The 21,082-nt window shown below is 32.1% G+C and overlaps 1 protein-coding gene across 1 annotated transcript in view; it reads left to right on the top strand.

Moving 5' to 3' along the window:
• Nucleotides 1-20,484, top strand: part of MANEA (mannosidase endo-alpha) — a 67,225-nt gene extending 46,741 nt beyond the window's left edge. The window contains 4 exon segments of the mRNA XM_074310273.1: nucleotides 4,535-4,585; nucleotides 4,588-4,643; nucleotides 17,958-18,034; nucleotides 18,996-20,484. Of these exon segments, the coding sequence (XP_074166374.1) occupies nucleotides 4,535-4,585; nucleotides 4,588-4,643; nucleotides 17,958-18,034; nucleotides 18,996-19,632 (821 nt within the window). The 3' untranslated portion in view covers nucleotides 19,633-20,484.
• Nucleotides 20,485-21,082: the final 598 nt, after the last annotated feature.

Raw genomic sequence — 21,082 nt, 5'->3', positions numbered from 1 at the left:
TTAACCCTTAAAACTCATTAAGAAAAATAAGCATGCTTCCTTAAATTAATGCTAAATTTAAACATATGAATTGGTGTTAAAACATTAAAATATTTAATAACTGTAAATTTTGGAGGATCTAAATTCTGGGAGTCAGGAATACTATGGCAACAGAAGGCACAATTTAGTAGAAAAAAGAATGTTATTGAAGCAACAAAAAAACCAAATGAGGTTAAATTTGTACTGTTATCATCAAAGAGATGCTCTAGGATGGTGGACTCCCAGCATTATGTGTTTGATTTGAGTAGAAATTCATATAACTAGGCCAGAATAGTACATGAATGACATTAAGTTCCTTAGGAACCAACTGAGTAATTGGATCTTACAAAATCAATGTCATCTGTGTACTTGGATATTGTATAAAAATATTTTAGAATTACATAATAAATATCATACAGTAAAAATTAAAGGATAAAGTATTCTGTGGCTATCATCAATCAAAAGTCACTGACTTTTGAACTGAAGTTTTATACTCATTCTGTTTTTACATAAACAAATTATTTAGGGAATTCTCTCTCTAATCAGAACTTTATTTATTTTTCCCAGTTACATGTAAAATAATTTTTTATATTTGTTTTAAAAACTTTTAATTCCAGATTCTCTTCCGTTCCTCCTCACCCCCAGCCACTTTAAGAAGGGACTTGTGAAGTTATGCAAAACATTTTCATAAAAGTAATCTTGTGAAAGAAAACATAGGTTCCTCCCTCAAAAAAAAAAAAAAAAAAAAAAAGGAAAAAAAAAACTTAAAAAAAATTTAAAAGGGTATGCTTCAAATTTTACTCACACAATTCTTTCTCTGATTTTGGATAGCATTTGTCATTGTAAGTTTTTTTGTGGATCATTGTGTTGCTAAGAATAGCAAAATTCTTCATAGTTGATCATGGCCAACATTGCTATTAACTTTGTACATGGTACATTTTAATTTGCTTGAGTTCATGGAAGACTTTCCAGTTTTTTCTAAGGGCATTCTGTTCATTCCCCATAGAAATATAATATTCTATCAAAATCACATGCCAAAATTTATTACTCATCCATTCCCCAATTGATGAGCATCCCCTCAATTCCCAGTTTTTTCTCCAGAGAAGAGAGGTGCTATGAATATTTTTGTACATATAAGGTCCTTTTTCCTTTTTTTTAGATCTTTTTTTGTGATTCATGCTTAATGGTATTATTAGATTACATGATCTAATCAGAATTTTAAAGGATTTCTTCATAAGAGGACATCCGCCCTGATACCTCATTCCTTAGATCAAATAGATATAGGTATTTGAGACTAAACTGAACTTCTTATGATAATTTCTCAGTTATCTTTGATGGTTTTTTTTTTTATTTTTATCATCATCATAATTATTTTTTTTATTTTAGAATTATAAAATTTTTTGACAGTATATATGCATAAGTAGTTTTTTTTATAACATTATCCCTTGTATTCATTTTTCCAAATTATCCCCTCCCTCCCTCTACTCCCTCCCCTAGATGACAGGCAATCCCATACATTTTACATGTGTTACAGTATAACCTAGATACAATATATGTATGTAAGTACCATTTTCTTGTTGCACGTTAAGTATTAGATTCCGAAGGTATAAGTAACCTGGTAAAAAGACAGTAGTGCTAACAATTTACATTCACTTCCCAGTGTTCCTTCTCTGGGTGTAGTTGTTTCTGTCCATCATTGATCAACTGGAAGTGAGTTGGATTTTCTTTATGTTGAAGATATCCACTTCCATCAGAATACATCTTCATACAGCATTGAAGTATACAGCGATCTTCTGGTTCTGCTCATTTCACTCAGCAACAGTTGATTTAAGTCTCTCCAAGCCTCTCTGTATTCCTCCTGCTGGTCATTTCTTACAGAGCAATAATATTCCATAACCTTCATATATCATAATTTACCCAACCATTCTCCAATTGATGGACATCCATTCATCTTCTAGTTTCTAGCCACTACAAAAAGAGCTGCCACAAACATTTTGGCACATACAGGTCTCTTTCCCCTCCAGCAGCAATGCTGGATCAAAGGGTATGCACAGTTTGATAACTTTTTGGGCATAGTTCCAAATTGCTCTCCAGAATGGCTGGATTCTTTCATAACTCCACCAATAGTGTATATTAGTGTCCCAGTTTTCCCACATCCCCTCCAACATTCATCATTATTTGTTTCTGTCATCTTAGCCAATCTGACAGGTATATAGTAGTATCTCAGAGTTGTCTTAATTTGCATTTCTCTGATCAGTAGTGATTTGGAACACTCTTTCATATGAGTGGATATAATTTCAATTTCTTGATGGTTTTCTTTTTGTTTTTTTGTTTTTTTGTTTTTTCTTATGCCCTTGACCATTACACTTCTCTAGGTTTTCTTGTCACTGTTCTCTTTGAGTTTTCCAGGGTCTTTCTACTATTTGTCTGACAGGTCATACCTACAAACAGTATTGTCTAAAGGCCTTTTTCTTTAGTTATTGTCCCTATGCAGAAGCTATTTCATATTTACCTATCCAGTTCTAATTTTCTACTACTGGCAAGGAATTGTCATTTTCCTAAGTCATCCAACACCATAATATATATATATATATATATATATATATATATATATATATATATATATATATATATATATATATATATATAATTTTTTTTTTTTTTTTTTTTTGCTGAGGCAATTGGAGTTGAGTGACTTGCCCAGGGTCATCCAACTAGGACGTGTTAAGTGTCTGAGGTCACATTTGAACTCAGATCTTCAGGATATAAATCTTAAATATCATCCTTGACTCTACATAACGAACTTCACCTGTCCAAACTCTTAACAGTCTCTTAACCTGTCCAATCCCAATATCTCTCATATGGCTCCTTCTTACTATTCACAAAAGCTCTGTTATATGCTCTCAGTAACTCTTGCCTATACTTATTGTAACAATTTTCTAATAGGTCATCCTGCTTCAAGTTTCTCCCCACTGTAACCCATCCCTCACTCAGCTGAAAAGTGATTTTCTTGAAATGCAGATGTCACCCTTACCCTTACTCCTACTCCTATCCAATTAAACCCAGTGATTCCCAATTACCTTTAGGTCAAAACATAAAATCCATTATCTAGGCATTTAAAGACATTTATAGCTCTTTCTGCTTCCTACCTTCCAATACTTCCATCCATGTACTCTAGGGCTCCATCAGATACTTGCTGTTCCTTATATGCATAACATTCTGCTTTTGCCCAGTCTTTCTCCTATGTCCAAAATATGCTCATCTTCCCTGATTTTCCTTCAGGACTGAACTCAAATTTCAATATTTTTTGAAGGACTCTTCTGCATTTCATCCCTAATCAATTCCTTAACCTCACCCCAGAGCCTTCTCTCTGAGATTTCATCCATTTACTCTTTATGTTCTTGCATGTACATAATTATTTGTATTGTTTCCCTTATGATATAAACTTCATGAGAACAGGGACAGTGTTTTTAATTGTCTTTGTTCCCTAGTGCTCAGCAGTGTGCTTGTTAGGAAATGAGCTCTTACTGAATGCCAATTGACCCCCTGACCGCATCTTAATCATGAAAAGGATAAGCACATTTTTATAGGCATTCACCTGGTGGACAGCTGGATGATATGGTGGAGAGAAAACTGAGCTTGGAATCAAAAACACCTGGGTTCAACTCAAATTCTTACTAGCTGTATGATCATTGGCAAATCACTTATTCTATTTGATTCAATTTGATTCTGTTTCCTCATCTGTAAAATGAAAATAATTAACACTTACTCCCCAGGGTTCTTGTGATGATCAAATGACATAATAATTTTAAAGTGCTTATAACACAGTACCTGGCACATAATATAACCCCTTTATAAATGCTAGCTCTTTCTATTATTATTATTTCATGTTCTATAACATGAATACTGAAAGCATTAAAAATATAAAAAGATCTATTTAGTGTTACTCTATAAAGATATTTTTTGGGGAAAAATATTCTTTACAGTTTTACTTCTTGGAAGAGTAGAGCTAATCTTTCTAAAAGTCTAAAACATTTCTATAACATATTTTGGATGACAGAGTCCTTCAAGACAGGAATTGCTTCGATATCTCTTTGGGGACTTTCCGTGTTTTTTAAAAGTGGTTTTTACCTAAAATATATTCACTAAATGCTATTAAACAGTGAAATATCATCAATTGAAAATAAATTCCTTTTTATAAATAAATTATTGCAAACAACATTAAATAATTTCAGGTAATTCAGCTTGCATTTATAATGAATTAAACATTAATAAAAGATCTTTTAATACCTAGATTCATAACAACTTTTATCAATGGAAGTTTTTCTTTGTACTTATATTCTATGTAAAGAATGATCTTATGGTATTGCTTTCAAAAGAACATTTCTACTTGAAATCATTAGATCATTAAACTATTAGAAGAAATGTACACTTTCAATTTATGTTGTAACTACAATCATCTCTTTCTGGTTTTTTTTGTTTTGTTTTTGTTTTGTTTTGTTTCTTTGTCTCTTAGGTGTGATAGCCCTGTCTTGGTACCCACGTGGTTTATCTGATAATAATGGGAATCTACTGATGAGTTGGTGCCTGCTATTTTGGATAATGCTCATAAATATAATCTGAAGGTATTTTTATCAAGATTTAGATAATTTTTAATAAGATCATAATTACATCTCATGAAATACATAAATTCAGTAGCTATTTCAGTTAAAATCTTAATTTATATAGCAAAATGTGATTTTATTTTTTTTCATATTCTGTTCATAGAGAAATATAATTTAGAGCTGAATTTCACATCTCTTGGGTTTTTTCATTTGAATTTAAGATTATTAATATTTTTTCAAATGTTATTTACAAATATTTATATCCTTATGGACAATCACAAACATTTTAGCATCAGAGTGAATGAAAATGAATGAATAATGAAAATTTGGCTTTGTTATAGGGATTGAAGAGTATCTGGGTAATACTGTGTCTAGAACACTAGACCTAGAATCAAAAAGACTAATTAATCTTTCTAAGTTCAAATATGGCATCAGATATTTAGTAGCTGTGTGACCCTAGGCAAAGTCACTTTACTATATTTGTCTCAGTTCCTCATCTCTAAAATGACATGGAAAAGAAAATGGCAAACTACTTCATTATCTTTGCCAAGAAAAGTTGGACAGAACTGAAATTACTGAACATATGACAATCAGATGCAGATATTAATTTTAAATGTTTTATCCTTATTTTTCTCTTTGAACTATAAAATTTATGTGGATTACTTAAGATTTTATGATATTTCTTTAATCTCAAAAGCATAACTTTGCTTAAAAATGGTGGGTAGTTATATTTCTATTTAGCATCATTTTTTACTCTAATGATATATACTTACCTAATACACATTCCTAAGGTTAAAAAGCCCAGAAGTAGCTTATGATAGAGATTCTTAATTTACTGAACATGTGTTTATATACATATGTGAATTTATGTGTATATATACACACATGCATTTATACACATATACATGTATGTATTGCATGCTATATGTAAATATATACATCAATTTTACTTCTGTATATAAATGTCTAGCTACCTTTCTTTAGTTATTTTTCTTTGTATTTCTATGTATTTTATTTTATACCTTTAAAATGAGAATTTCATAGAATTCCTCAAAGAAAATGACAAAAAAAGGTTTTAGAACCTTTCCCTCTAGGACAAAAACTCTATATCAGAAATTTGGTTATTGTGCACTGCATCCAGAGTTTTGTTTTGTTTTGTTTTGTTTTTAAATCTAGATCCATTAAAATTATTATTTCTTCCTCTAAATTTTCCTTAACCACTTTCACATATATTATGGGTACTTGGTCCTACAAGCTTCAACATTTTTCTCTAGCAGAAGAATGTAAATGGATATTTAAGCCAGATATGCTTAAAGTTTACTCTAAAATACATTTTGAAAAAATTAACTTATAAGATGCATATAAAATTCATTAGCTGTGGTTGACATGTGGTATGGAAAAATGACATCTAGATTTTAATTTTTTTCTTTTTTTGTAAATTGTCTCTTTAAATTCACAAATGTTTTATTCATACTAGTTCTGTTGCCGTATTTGTAATTCTGAGAAAAATTTATTAAATATATATTTAGACTTTGGAGTAATTAGCATAAATTAGCTTTGTATTTGCAATACAATATTATAAAAATGATATTTACATAAGCCCTACAATTTTGCTATAATATCTGTTACTAAACCTGTCCTTCTGTGCATCGGCCTTGTCTATTATTTTTATGCCTATAGATATATAGATTTTCAATGAATTAAAAGACTTTCAACTATTTCTATTAAAAAAGAAAACAGAACTAAACAGATGTTTAAACTAAACTACGGTATAAACACAAGACTCAAGAGAAGCATAGAAAGGCAAACACTTATTTAAAGTTTAAACTGTTTATATCTCAAATGGCAAAACAATATCTGTAACTCTTGAGAACTGTAGGTTACAGGGGCTGACAGAAGGAGTGCATCACATGAACTGAGGGTATGGTTGTGAATGGACTCTGATGTGATGACATCAAAGAAAAAGATATTAAAGGGGAGGAAAAAGATAAAAGGGAAGGTATAATGGGACAATTAGTTCACATGAAAGAGGTGTATTACCTATTACAATTGAGGGAAAGAAAGAAGGGGGCGGGATGAGCATTGTCTTAAGCTTGACCTCATTACTTTGTGCTCCAAAAGGAAATAACTTAATCATTCAATTGGCTCTAGAAATGTATCTAACTCCATAAAGAAGTAGGAAGAAAAAGAGAAAAGAAAAGGGAAGCACAGGATAGAGGGGAGGGCAGAAGTACTAGGAAAAAGATAAAGAGAAGGGGGAGGGTGATAGAAGATAAGATAGTTCCGTGGGATGGGTAAAAAAAAAAAACAACACAGTTCAGGGTGGAAAGAGAACAAAAATATATACAAGGGAAAAAATAGGATGGAGGAAAGTACAGAGCTGGTAATCATAACTATGAATGTGAGTGGGATAAACTCTCCCATAAAATAGAATAACAGAATAGATTACAAAACAGAATCCTATAATAAAGTGTTTACAAAAACATATTTGACACAGAGAGACATACAGCATAAAGGTAAAAGAATTTATGCTTCAGCTGGAGTAAAAAACAAAGACAGGTAGCAATTCTGGTCTCAGATAAAGCAAAAGTAAAAATAAATTTTATTTAAGGAAGGAAAGTACATCATGATAATGGGTACTATAAATAGTGAAGTAGTAATGATAGTAAATATATATGCAACAAGTGGAAGAGAGCAGCTAGATTCCTAGAGAAGATTTTAAGGCCCTTTCTGGAATGAAAAATCAACACAACATACTAGTGGGGAAACTCAACTTTTCCTTCTGAGAATCAGACAACTCTAACCACCAAATAAAAAAGAAAGAAACAAAGGAGGTTAATAAATTCCTAGAAAACCTATATATGATAAACCTCTGGAGAAAATTTTATAGGGATAGAAAGGAATACTTTTTTAGAATATGGCACTTAAACAAAAAGTGACCATATATCAATCAGGGTATTAAAACCTCAAAATCAAATACAAAAATGCAAAAATAGTAAATAATTCCTTTTCATAGTACAGTGCTACAAAAATCACATTCAATAAAGGAACAGGGAAAGATAGACTAAAAACCAATTGGGAATTAAATAATCTAACTGTAAAATGAGTGGGTCAAACAGCAAATCACAGAAACAATCCATAATTTCATCCAAGAGAATGACAGTAATGAAACAACATATCAAAACCTATGGGATGCTGCCAAAGAAGTTCTTAGTGAAAATTTTATATCTCTAAATTGCTACACGAATAAAATAGAGAAAAAGGAGGTCAATAAATTAGGCATAAAACTAAAAAAGCTAGGAAAAAGAACACATTTTTTTTTTTAATTTTATAATAATAAATTTTTTTGACAGTATATATGCATGAGTAATTTTTTTTAAATAACATTATCCCTTGTATTCATTTTCCAAATTATCCCCTCCCTCCCTCTACTCCCTCCCCTAGATGACAGGCAATCCCATACATTTTACATGTGTTACAATATAACCTAGATACAATATATGTGTGTAAATACCATTTTCTTGTTGCACATTAAGTATTAGATTCCGAAGGTATAAGTAACCTGGTAAAAAGACAGTAGTGCTAACAATTTACATTCACTTCCCAGTGTTCCTTCTCTGGGTGTAGTTATTTCTGTCCATCATTGATCAACTGGAAGTGAGTTGGATCTTCTTTATGTTGAAGATATCCACTTCCATCAGAACACATCCTCATACAGTATTGTTGTTGAAGTGTACAGCGATCATCTGGTTCTGTTCATTTCACTCAGCATCAGTTGATGTAAGTCTCTCCAAGCCTCTCTGTATTCCTCCTGCTGGTCATTTCTTACAGAGCAATAATATTCCATAACCTTCATATACCATAATTTACCCAACCATTCTCCAATTGATGGACATCCATTCAACTTCCAGTTTCTAGCCACTACAAAAAGAGCTGCCACAAACATTTTGGCACATACAAGTCCCTTTCCCCTCTTTAGTATTTAAAAGAAAACATTTTAAAATCTCAATTAAATATCAAATTAGACATTCTGAAACTCTCCAAAGGAGAGATTAATAAAATTGAAACTAGGAAAACTAACCTTTGGTAAATTTGATTAGAAAAAGGAAAGAAAAAAAAAAAAAAGAACATCAACATCAAGGAAGAAAAAGCAGTGAAAAAGAAAGTAAGGAAATAATTAGGAGATTTTTGCCCAACTATATGCCAGCAAGTCTGACAATCTAGCAGAAAGGAACGAATATTTACAAAAATACAAATTACCTAGATTAACAGAAGAGAAAATAAATTAAGTAGTCCCATTGTACAGAAAGAGATTGAAAAAAGCCATTAATGAACCCCATAAAAAAATTAGTCTCCAGGGCCAGATGGATTCACAAATGTATTTTATCAAACACTTAAAGAACAATTAAATTCTATAACTATGTAAACTATTTGATAAAATTGGTAAAGAAAACAAAATTCCTTCTATGACACAAATATGGTACTAATACCTAAACCAGGAAGTCAAAATAGAGAAAGAAAATTGCAGACCAAATTTCCTAATGAATATTATTGCAAAGATTTTAAAGAAAATATTAGCAAAGAGATAACAGCAATTTATCAGCAGGGTAATACACTGTGATCGAGTGGGATTTATACCAGGAATTTAGGGCAGGTTGAATATCAGGAAAATTACTGTCATAATCGACTATATTAATAACAAACCCAACAGAAATCACGTGATAATCCCAATAGATGCAGAAAAAAAAAAAAACTTTTGATAAAGTATAGCACCCATTCCTATTAAAAATACTAGAGTCTAGGAATAAAAGAGCTTTCCTTAAAATAATAAGTACTATATATCTAAAACTAACAACAATCTTTATTTGTAATGGAGAGAAGCTGGATGCATTCCCAGTAAGAGTAGGGGTGGTGGAAACAAGGATGTCCATTATCCCCACTATTATTCAGCATTGTACTAGAAATGTTGGGGTTAACAATAAGAAAAAGAAAAAGTTAAAGGAATTAGAATAGTGAGGAGATAAATCCATCATTCTTTGCAGATAATCTGATAATAAAGAATCTTAGAAAATCATCCCCAAACCTACTTAAAACAAATCACAGCTTTAGCAAAGTTGCAGGATATAAAATAAACCCACATAAATCATTAGCATTTCTTTATATTACTGATGAAGCCCAGCAGCAAGAAATACAAAGAGAAATTCCATGTAAAATGATTGTAGACAAAATTAAGTATTTAGGTGCCAGAACAAACTCAACAACTCTATGAATACAATTACAAAACATGGAGAAATGTACTATCAGAATAATAAAAATAAAGCTCAAAATTAGAAGAGATTGTCTAAGAAAACACGGGTAAAACAGAAACCTTTTAAAAGAAATAATAGTTAAAATTTATATAGGCCCTGCTATTTGCCAGGCATTGTGCTGAGTATTTTACAAATATTGCCTCATTTGATTCTAATAACAACCTTAGGGGTAGGTGTTATTTTCATTCCATAACTGAAGAAATTGAGGCAGACAGACTTAATGACTTGTCCAAGTCCATAAAAGAAAACATCAAGGCAGCTACATGGTGCAGTAGATAGAGCCAGGCAGGGGACCCAAGTTAAAATCTGGCAGAGCAGACATAGCATCTCAGTATTTAAGGGGAAAAGCTAATTAAGTTACTATTAGAAATAGATAATCACTTCATTCTGTCCCCTTGAGACCTGAACATGAATGGGACTGATTGGATAAAGTATTTCTCAGTATTGAGTCATGTGATCCCTGTTCCCAGAACTGGGACCTTGGGGAGGTCATTTGATCTCTGGAGAGATGAACTTTGAACCTGGAGATACAGGAACTTGCAGGAAGTGAGGTGACCTGTGGGAGGCAGCCAACATTGGTGAACATTGGTTACATCTTTTTAGTCTATCCAATGAGAAGGCTGGAGTCTTTTGCTTTTAAATCCTGGACAAGCTGGAAGCTGGCCAGGTACCAAGAGCACATGGCAGAGTTGGGATGACTCCCAGGTGTGTCTGGGCCTCTCCCTGCAGAGATTAAATAAATGCTTTCTCTTTGTCCCTGATGATGTCTCTGATTAGTAAATTGAGAAGGGTGTCTTGTGCCCGACTTGTCCCACATACATTTTAATGTAAAAATAATTCAATTTTAGGAATGAGGTAATAGTAATATATTAAAAAGAACAATTTATATTACTCATGTAGTAGTATTTAAACATTAAATAAAGTATAAACATTGTGAAGATAGTTTTATGCAATTGAATACTTTTGGGTTTTGGTTTTATTAAATAAAAGCATATGGACTCAAATTTCAGCCCTGCATTTTATTATTAGTGTCACTACTGGACTAGTTACTTCACTTCTCTGGTTTCAGTTTCCTTATCTGAGGAGGTTGAACCAAATAACCTCTAAAAATCCTTCTAGCCTTGAGTTAATGATCCTATTATCCACATTCATAAAAAAGTGAAATTCAGATGACTATTATTAGACTAAGAAAACTTTAAGGAAACTTAGCTCTCTTTTGTGTTGAATGCATAAGAGAAGTAGGGGAATTAGAGGGCAGTGGTTCCACAACAAGAAAATGATAATCTGAAAGGTGGAGCCTAGATAGTTGAGTAAAGTCCGGAACTCACCCAGCCTCCACCTTACCACTCCAAATTCCTTTAAATAATGACTCTAAGCAAATTTTAGGGCATAAGTATTCACAAAAAGAAAATCCAGCCAAAGGCAACTTAGAAGCTCAACAGAAAAGGTCTGTGGTTCCAAGATAGGAGTCTAGCATGCAGTCCTGGTGCAGGTTGGCCCAGCACAGCTCTATCTCTATCCCTTTGTCTGTGGCAAAGGGTGTTAGTCTGATGTGAAGTCCCAGCACAACCTGGCCTCAGTTTCAGAAAAGCAAAGGACTCTGTTGCTTTAGCACACTAGATCTTACAACTGTAGTGGGCCAGGAACACTTCTAACAGCTTCAAGGCATCAGTTCTGATGTGCTCAGGTTCATAGAGGAGCTTTGAAAATAAATGCACAAAACCTCTGAAGCGAGACAATGCATCCTCCACCCTTGAAACAGAGCCCTACTTCGACAAAAAGTCAAAAGCCAAATAATAGGCTAGGAAAATGAGCAGATAACAACAACAACAAAAAAAAGTCTGACTTTGAAAGTTATGGTGACAAGAAAGATCAAAACACACTGAGCAGATGATAACAAATTCAAAGCTCCTCCAAGAAAAATAAGAATTGGGTTCAGGCCATGGAAAAAGCCCAAAAGAGAGCCCAATCCTGAAGTCAGGAGGACCTAAATTGAAATCTGGCCTCAGACACAACACTGGCTGTATGACCTTGGGCAAGTCACTTAACCCTCACTTTTTTGCCTCAGCAACAACAACAACAACAAAATAGAGGTAAAATTCGGGAAAGAATTGAAAGAGATATAAAAGGAAATAGAAAAAGCTAATGAAGAGAAGAATGCTTTAAAACAAAATGCCAATTAGGAAAGGAGGTACAAAAGCTCACTGAGGAAAATAATTCCTTAAAAAATAGAATTGAGCAGATGGAAGCTAATGACTATGAAAAATCAAGATATAATAAAGTAAAATCAAAAGAATGAAAAGCTAAAAAAAAGAAAAAAGAAAAATATCTTATTGAAAAAACAACTGACCTGGAAAATAGATCTAGGAGAGATAATTTAAAAATTATTGGTCTACTTCAAAGTCATGATCCAAAAAAAGAGCCTGGACATCATCTTTCAAAAAATTATTAAGAAAAACTGTCCTAATATTCTAGAACCAGAAAGCAAGTTAGAAATTGAAAGAATCCACTGATTACTTCATGAAAGAGATCCCAAAATAAAAACTCCCAGTAATGGTAGAGCCAAATTCCAAAACTCTCACATCAAGGAAAAAATATTACAAGTATCCAGAAAGTAACAGTTCAATGTAGTGAAGCCACAGTCAGGATAACATAAGATTTAGCAGCTTCTACACTCAGAGACTAGAGAGTTTGAAATAGAATATTCTAGAGAGCAATGGAGTTGGAATTGCAACCAAGAATCACATCTCCAGCAAAACAGTATAATCCTTCAGAGGAAAGGTCATTCAATGAAACAGGATTTTCAAGCATTCATGATGAAAAGACCAGAGGTAAATGGAAAAATCTTATTTTCAAATACAGGACTCTAGAGAAACATAAGGAAGTAATCTTGAAAGTAATAGTATAACATATATAAAGTTTATCTGTTTACATTCCTACACGGGAGGATGATATTTGTAATTTCTAGACAGAAGGCATAGGTGTGAGTGAATATGAAGGATGATAGCTTTTTTTAAAATGATGAAATTAAGACATGAGAGAGAATTTACTGGGGAAAAAAGGAAAGGGAGAAGTGGAATGGAACATTAATGTGGGCATTGAGAACAGAGTGCATGAAGCTATAAATACCCAAAAGAAGGCCTTGGAGGTGGCCACAACAACAGCAGCTTTGGCTTTTCTCAATCCCTGGAGGAGGGGAACAAGCAGAGCAGATAGCTCGTCAAAAAGTGATCATAAGGAATATTTTTCTGGCACTGGGTCCAGAGTCTAGCTCTTTTTGTCATCTATTTTGTGCTTCATAATTCTGAGTCAGTTCCAGAGTAGAGAAAAGTGCTTCAGTGTAACCCTAGTCTCTGTATTTAGTTCAAAGAGGGAATAATATCCATACCCTGTTGGATATAGAAATTTTTCTTATCCCATAGGGAAGTAGGAGGAGAAAGTGGGGGAAAAAGGAAAAAGGGAAGTCTGATGATAGGAAGAAAGGGTAGAAGGGGAAAGGATTAAAAAATAGAGGAGGGGACTGATAGAAGGGAAGGCAGATTGAGGGAGGTGGTGAGAAGTAAAATATTGGTGAAGAGAGAAGGGATGAAAGAAAAGAGAAAGTATAAACAGGGTAAAGTAGGATGGAGGGAATTACAGAGTTAGTAATCATAACTGTGAATGTGAATGAGATTATCTTTTTTCATAAAATGGAATTTGATAGTAGAGTGGATTAAAAACCAGTATCCTACAATATATTGTTTACAAGAAACACATTTGAAGCAGAGAGATACACACAGAATAAAGGTTAAAAAGCTGGAGCACAATATGTTATGTTTCATCTGGAGTTAATAAGGGGAGGGGAGGAGAGAGTAAGGATCCCGATCTCTAAAAGTAAAACAAAAATCGATCTCAGTAAAAGAGAAAATAAGGAGACTACATTTTGTTAAACAGTACCATAGATACTAAACATTTACACAAATAGTATAGTATCCAAATTCTTAAAGAAGTTAAGTGTGTTGCAGGAAGAAATAGACAGCAAAACTATCCTATTGGGGGATCTCAACTTGGCCCTCTCAAAACTAGATAAATCTACCCCCAAAATAAAAAAAAAAAAAAGTTAAGAGGTGAATTGGATTTTAGAAAATTCAGATATGAGAGGCCTCTGTAAAAAAATGAATGTGGAAAAAAGGAATATACCTTTTTCTCAGGTATATGGCACCTACACAAAAACGGATCATCTATTAGGGCATAAAAACCTCACAATCAAATTTCAAGGGCAGAAATATTAAACCGTAACATCAGAAAACTGTCCAGACAACCTGAGTTCTCACCTTGTAATCCTAACAACTATTATTCTGCATTGCTAGCTTTAGCAATAAGAGAAGAAAAAGAATTTAAAGAAATTAGAGTAGGTAGTGAAGAAACAAAATTATCACTCTTTGCCCACGATATTATGGTATATTTAGAGAATCATCTAATCATTGAAATAATTAACAACTTTGGGATAATTGCAGGACATAAAATAAATCCACATTTCTATTTATTATCAAAACCTAGTAGCAAGAGATAGAAAAAAGTTCCATTTAAAATAACTGTAAACAGTATAAAATATTTGAGACTACCTGCCAAGACAAGCCTGGCACTATAGGAATACAATTACAAAACACTTTCCTTTCACAAAGTCAGATTTAAACAATTGAAAAAATATCAATTGCTCAGGTAGGCCAAGATAATATAATAAAGACGATAATTATACTTAAATTCATTTGTTTAATGCCATGCCAAACTGCCAAAAAATCATTTTTAAGAGATAGAAAAAAAATAATAAAAATTTATAGGGAAGAAGAAAAGCTCAAGAATATTGAGAGAATTGATGAGGAAAAAACTTCAAGGAAGTGGCCTGGCCCCTGTATTATAAAATCTGTATTTTAAAACAGCAGTCATCAAAACCATATAGTACTGGCTAAGAAATAAGAGTGATTCATCAGTGCAATAGAATAGGTATATAAGACAAAATAGTCAATGACTTCAGTGAAATCTAGAAAGTCTAGAAAGTAAGAAATACTTTTGTATGGTTAATCTAGAAAGTAAGTAGTCCTTTGGTAGGGGAATGCTGTTACATTTTCTGAGAGAGAGAGAGAATGTGTATGTATGTGTATGATAACTATACATGCATTTATATATATGTGTGTGTGTGTGTATATATATATATATACATATATATATATATACACATATATATATATTCATATATACACTTCCTATAAAAGGTTTATTTCTTTTTGTATATTATCCACAATAAATATGGGCTTTATATAATGCAGTGAATTACTGTAATGTAGAAGTATAATCTATTTGGGAAATTGATAGAAAAGTTATAATGGTATATTTCTAGAATAGTTCTGTTTTCAAAATTTGTTTTTCCTTCTCAGAATTAATTGTGTTAAGTCTATAAAAGACTATAAAAATCCATTAGTTCTATACTCTCACTGAGGACCCAATCCCAGAAAAATAGAGCAATGTGACAGAATTCACTAAATAAGTCAGCAGAGTCAGTGTTAAGAGTTTGTTTCTCCTGATTTCCAAGATCATTGCTCTTTCCATTACCTGATTTATTAATCTATAATTTCTTAAAATATTTGGTATTCATCAGAGATCTGTAGGTCTCTAAAGAAAGATTCTCCTCTTGTGGGTGCCACAAGTAGGCAGAAAAAGAATATTTGATTAAGTGATTAAGTCCCTCAAGTGACCCAGCATGGCAGTACCACAACCAGGGACTAGAACTCAGTATACCTGATGCAAAATCTACTATACCTGGCCTCTTTCTGCCTTTCCCATTTTCTTACATCTTCAGTAACACTGGTCTGTTTGCTTTTTCTCAAACATAACATTTCATGAACTGATTCCAGGTATTTTCACTAGTTCTCCCTCATACCTGGAATTCTCTCCCTCTTTATTTTCACTTCCTAGCTTCCCTGGTTTCCTTCAACAGCCAAAAAAAATAAAAATAAAAAAAATAAAAAAAAACACTTTCAGATTCAGAAAGCCTTTCCTTATTCTCTCTTAATGCTAATGTCTTTCCTCTTTTAAGTAGCTTGAATTTGTCCTCTTTATGTCTGACTGTTACGTTATTGTTTGCATGTTGTCTCCTTAGTTAGACTGGGATCTCTTTGAGAGTAAGAACTTAAAAAAAATTTTTCTTTGTGTTCCTAGTGAGCACATAATATCTGGCACATGATAGGCACTTAATAAAAGGTTGTTTATTTACCATCCATGTTATTTTTATGTTTGTCCTTCTCATAGTATTTCCATAAAATGGAGAATTTTGAGACCTTCTACTTTAAAAACCAAGCCATTTCATAGTTTGACTCTTGCTGGCCTCTCCAAGGATATTGTAAGAGATTCCTGGTTTAGGTTGAGTTTGAACTAGATTATTTCCAAGGTCCTTAGCAAGTTATATATTCTCTGAAAGAAAGCACAGTGTAAATGAAATGGAGTTTGCTTTTTTGGCTATAATAAATGTCATCATACATAGAAAATATTGGGCAACCAGATGGCACAGTGCATAGAGCACCAACCCTGGAGTCAGGAGACATGAGATCAAATCTGGGCTCAGATAATTAACATGAACTGTATGACCCTGGGCAAGTCACTTAACCCCAATTGCCTTGCATAATAAATAAAAATAATGGTCAAAAAAAAGAAAATTATATGTACAAATTTAGTGTTTTTAACTGTGGCTTTGTCAAATATAATCTTATCTTTCCATTAGATTAAGACTAAAAAAAAAAATAGCAACTGGAGAAGTTAACAATCCTAACTAGAACTATCTGACCTTGGTTCATGATGGCCAAAAGTTAATTCTTTCTTTTGTAATTTATCAGTGTTTCATAAATTGTAGCATAATGGATTTTCATTAAATGCTGTCTAATTTTAAAAATTATAGCAACTGAGGAAGCTTAACAATTCTAGTTAGAACTATCTGAGCTTGGTTCATGATGGACAAATGTTAATTCTTTTGTAATTTATCAGTGTTTCATTCATAAATCGGAGCATAATGCATTTTCATTAAATGCTGTCTGACTTTAAAATTGCCTCTCTGAAAACTTGTAGCACTAAAGTAAAATGGTATTTAGTTTAATTGGGCAATTGAAAACAAAAGTTTTGCTTTAGAATGATTTTAAGTTTATCTGAGACTTTTTTTTTTCATTTAGCCTGAAGGCTAAAATACATAACAGTGAAATATAGTATATTAAATTGTCTTAAGTATTTTTATTGCTAGTGATATGTTTGTTACATTTTATATTCTGTTTTAAAAATCTGTTTTCATGACTTGATTTCTCTTCAGAGCAATATTACATAAACATTTACTCAGCATTGTTAGACAGAAATGCAATATAAAAAGCTTTCCTCAGCTATAATTAGTTTTTATTGCCAGGTAAACTGACAAGCTTTGTTTAGTTAAATAATACAAAATCTTCTGTATAAAGCAATTCTAATGTTTTCAGTTTCTTTTGCCTACTACATTATTTATAATAGCATCATAATGCTAATAACTATCTTATAGATTTTTTTCCTAATACAACTTAGTTAAAATGTATGTGATTATCAGTGACTGTGATACTAGGAAAATACCTTTATGGTATTTGTATAGCTTTATACAATTGATAGTCTAACCATGGAGTTTTAGCATAAATTGTGTTATTATTTGATTGCATTGTCTTATCATATTGGTCTTATTTCTTGTTTTCAAGCTTTCTGTGAAAGAATTATATGGTTGAAACTTTCTCAAAGTAAAGCAAATTCCCTCCATAAAAAAAATGAGATTTTGTATATCACTCTAATATATAAAGCAAGTGTAGCCTACTGTTAATTTAATGCTGAAATTAATTTATGCAGTTAATGCTGTAGTTGATACTCATTCCGTAACCATTCATTGAAAGTCATGACTAAAAAATCAATTAACTTACACCTGATGTCAGACAAAATTTAAGAAAATTTCTATCTTGTCCCTCTTTTCTAATATTCTAATTATTTTTTTCAGGTCACTTTCCACATTGAACCATATAAGAATCGAGATGATCATAGTATGCACAAAAATATCAAGTACATTATTGAAAAGTGAGTTTCTTCAGCAATTATTATTGTTTGCTCGTTTACTATCTCTTTTAACAAGATAATATTTACTTATTATTTAAAGTTATTTCAGAATCTATAATAAAATTGTCATTTAAGTTATTTTTCATTATAGTTTGTGAGCCATATCTCACAAATAACAAAGTGAAACATTTCAGAAGGACCAACATATTCAATTACAATATAAATGCAAGGAATAGAACAGCTAGGTAACACAGTAGATAGAGTGCTAGGCATGAAGTCAGATCTGACCTTATATACTTAAAAGCAGTATGACTGAGCAAACCACTTACCCCTGTTTGTCTCAGTTTCTCTTCTGTAAAATGAACAGAAGTAGGAAATGGCAAACCACTCCATAGCTACCAGGAAAACTCCAAATGGAGTGAAAAAAAGTTGGACGTGTCTGAAATGACTAAACAGCAACAAAATAAATGGAAAGAAACCACAGTTGTTTTTATCATTTATTTTATTAGCTCTTTAGACTTCTCCTTTTATGAGAACATGTTTAACTTTTTATTGTCAGGTTATTGCACTATTAAAAGTCCTACCTTTTAAAAAAAAAATGCATCATAGCATGGTATGTTGACTGCTGTGACACAAATTGAAAGGTTTATAGTGCACTCACTTAAAATCACTTCAAGTGGGGGGAAAGGTGATATTTCTTCTGAAAGGATAAGAGACAATAACAGATACATCACACTTTTACAAATAACCTAATCAGCTCTACTAGAGTACTTAATAGTATTACCAATTTTGGTTTCCATGTTTGCCTAAGGATTATATATGTGTAATTTGCTGTTCTGAGATCTAATTTTCACTTTGTGAAAAATTCATAATGGTTGAAATGTCTTTTAAATGGTCTAGTAATCTTCAGGTTGATTTAAAAATACTTTTCTCTCATTATTTCTGACCATTTACATTAGTATTTTGTATGCTTATTTTGTAGATATGGAAGCCATCCAGCTTTTTACAGGTATAAGTCCAACACTGGCAGAATTTTGCCCATGTTTTATGTTTATGATTCCTATTTCATAGAGCCAGAAACCTGGGCCAATCTTTTAACTTCCTCAGGACCCCTGAGTATTCGTAACACTCCCTATGATGGATTGTTTATTGCTCTTCTTGTAGAAGAAAGACACAAACAGGAAATCCAGAGAAGTGGTTTTGATGGAATTTACACATACTTTGCCACAAATGGCTTTTCTTATGGCTCATCACAGCACAACTGGTCACGTCTAAAAGCCTTTTGTGACAGCAACAGCTTACTTTTTATCCCAAGTGTGGGACCAGGATATATAGACACCAACATCCGACCCTGGAACAATCATAATACTCGGAACCGAATCAATGGGAAGTACTATGAAGCTGCTTTCAGTGCTGCACTTCAGGTACGACCCGATGCCATTTCCATCACCTCCTTTAATGAGTGGCATGAAGGGACTCAGATTGAAAAGGCAGTTCCCAGGAGAAATGAACACTTAGTTTACCTTGATTACCAACCTCACAAACCAGGTATTTATCTGGAACTCACTCGTAAATGGTCTGAAAAATACAATAACGAAAAGGAACAGTGGCTTATGTGAAGTGAATCCAGTGGACATTTTAATATATTTAGTCCAAAGTGTACTCATACTCCCAACACTTTAATGTATATAATTGTATTTTGTTAGGTATGAAGAAGAAATCTTTAAGTTAATATGCATTATTCTTGTGTCTTTATTAGAATAAATATAGACTTTTGTAAAAAGGAAATGGAAATATTGTCAAAGTCAGCCTCTTGAGGGTTGTATTTTGAAAGTATTTGAAAAGGAAATTGCAAGTTTTTATATTCTATAAATCAGATCTAACTAACCTCTTTAAGATAATTTGTGAAACATCTATGTTCAATATTAGCATAGTTTATATCATTTATGGCTGAAATTGAAATTCAGCATTTATGACAGTTTAATTTTTATTTTGTAGCCCATTGTACAGAAAATAATTAGCATCTAATTAGAGGCTACTTGCTTTCTGGACTCAAAAATCAGTTTTGGTTTGTTTGTGGTAGAAATCACTGTGGTAAAAAAGCAAGGTACTTTAAAGAATTGCTAATGCATGTGTTTCTTTCTTTAGTTTTGAAAGCCATTTTCTTCCAGTGACTCAGCTAGCTAACTTCATGTTTTCTTAAGAAATGAGGCTATTGATTACTAGAAACCAAAAGTAGCATAAAATCTCTATAAAACACAGTGTACACGCAATCTCTGCCTTAAGTTAGCATTACTAAATCATTGTTAAAGATAAAGAGCCTTTTGTGCAAAGCTCAATGTATATTGTCATTTTGCTGTTTTCTAAGCATCTATACTATGCAAGTTATAAATGCCTTCTTGTGTAAGAAATTTTATTTTGAATCTTTTACTATCCTGAATTTTAGAGATAAAATGATTAGTAAAGTATAATATGCAAGTTCTTCTCTATCATATATACATGTCTATGTATATTTATATGTGTGTGCATATAATTTTCAAAGAAATTCAGTGCAAAAAAAAATCATTTTTCCCTGAACTATGATAGCTATCACATTTTATTATTTCTGTTCCTTAAGTTTGTCAAAGAAATGATTATCATTGGATTGAATTCAGCAGTGAGATTTTAAATTAATCTGATTGCAAGATTTCTGTTTCCCCCCACATATCTAATTGATGTAAAACTTGAGTATAGCTTATAGTCAATATTTATGTTTATATTATTTTGTTGTCAATACTAATTTTAAAGGTACAGCTTTTTTAAAGGAAATGACCTATACAGATTGATATGATACTGTATAAAATCATTTAAGTGTATAGAGAAAAACCAAATGAAGAATTTAAGTTAATTTTATTCTGATAATTTTACTTTTACCTAAGTGTGGTTTATTATGGTGAGAACAAGAACAGTATTAATTCTTTCAATATATTGAACTATATCAGAAATTTAGTACTTGGCACTTTCATAGCATCTTTAATCTGAGAATTAAAACACCTAAACATGGAGGTCAATGGTCATTAAAAGTAGATT

The sequence above is a fragment of the Sminthopsis crassicaudata genome, chromosome 4, assembly GCF_048593235.1.
Source record: "Sminthopsis crassicaudata isolate SCR6 chromosome 4, ASM4859323v1, whole genome shotgun sequence".
Classification (NCBI taxonomy): domain Eukaryota; kingdom Metazoa; phylum Chordata; class Mammalia; order Dasyuromorphia; family Dasyuridae; genus Sminthopsis; species Sminthopsis crassicaudata.
The sequence above is the reverse complement of the archived record's forward strand: the minus strand, read 5'-3'. Positions and strand labels throughout refer to the sequence as shown.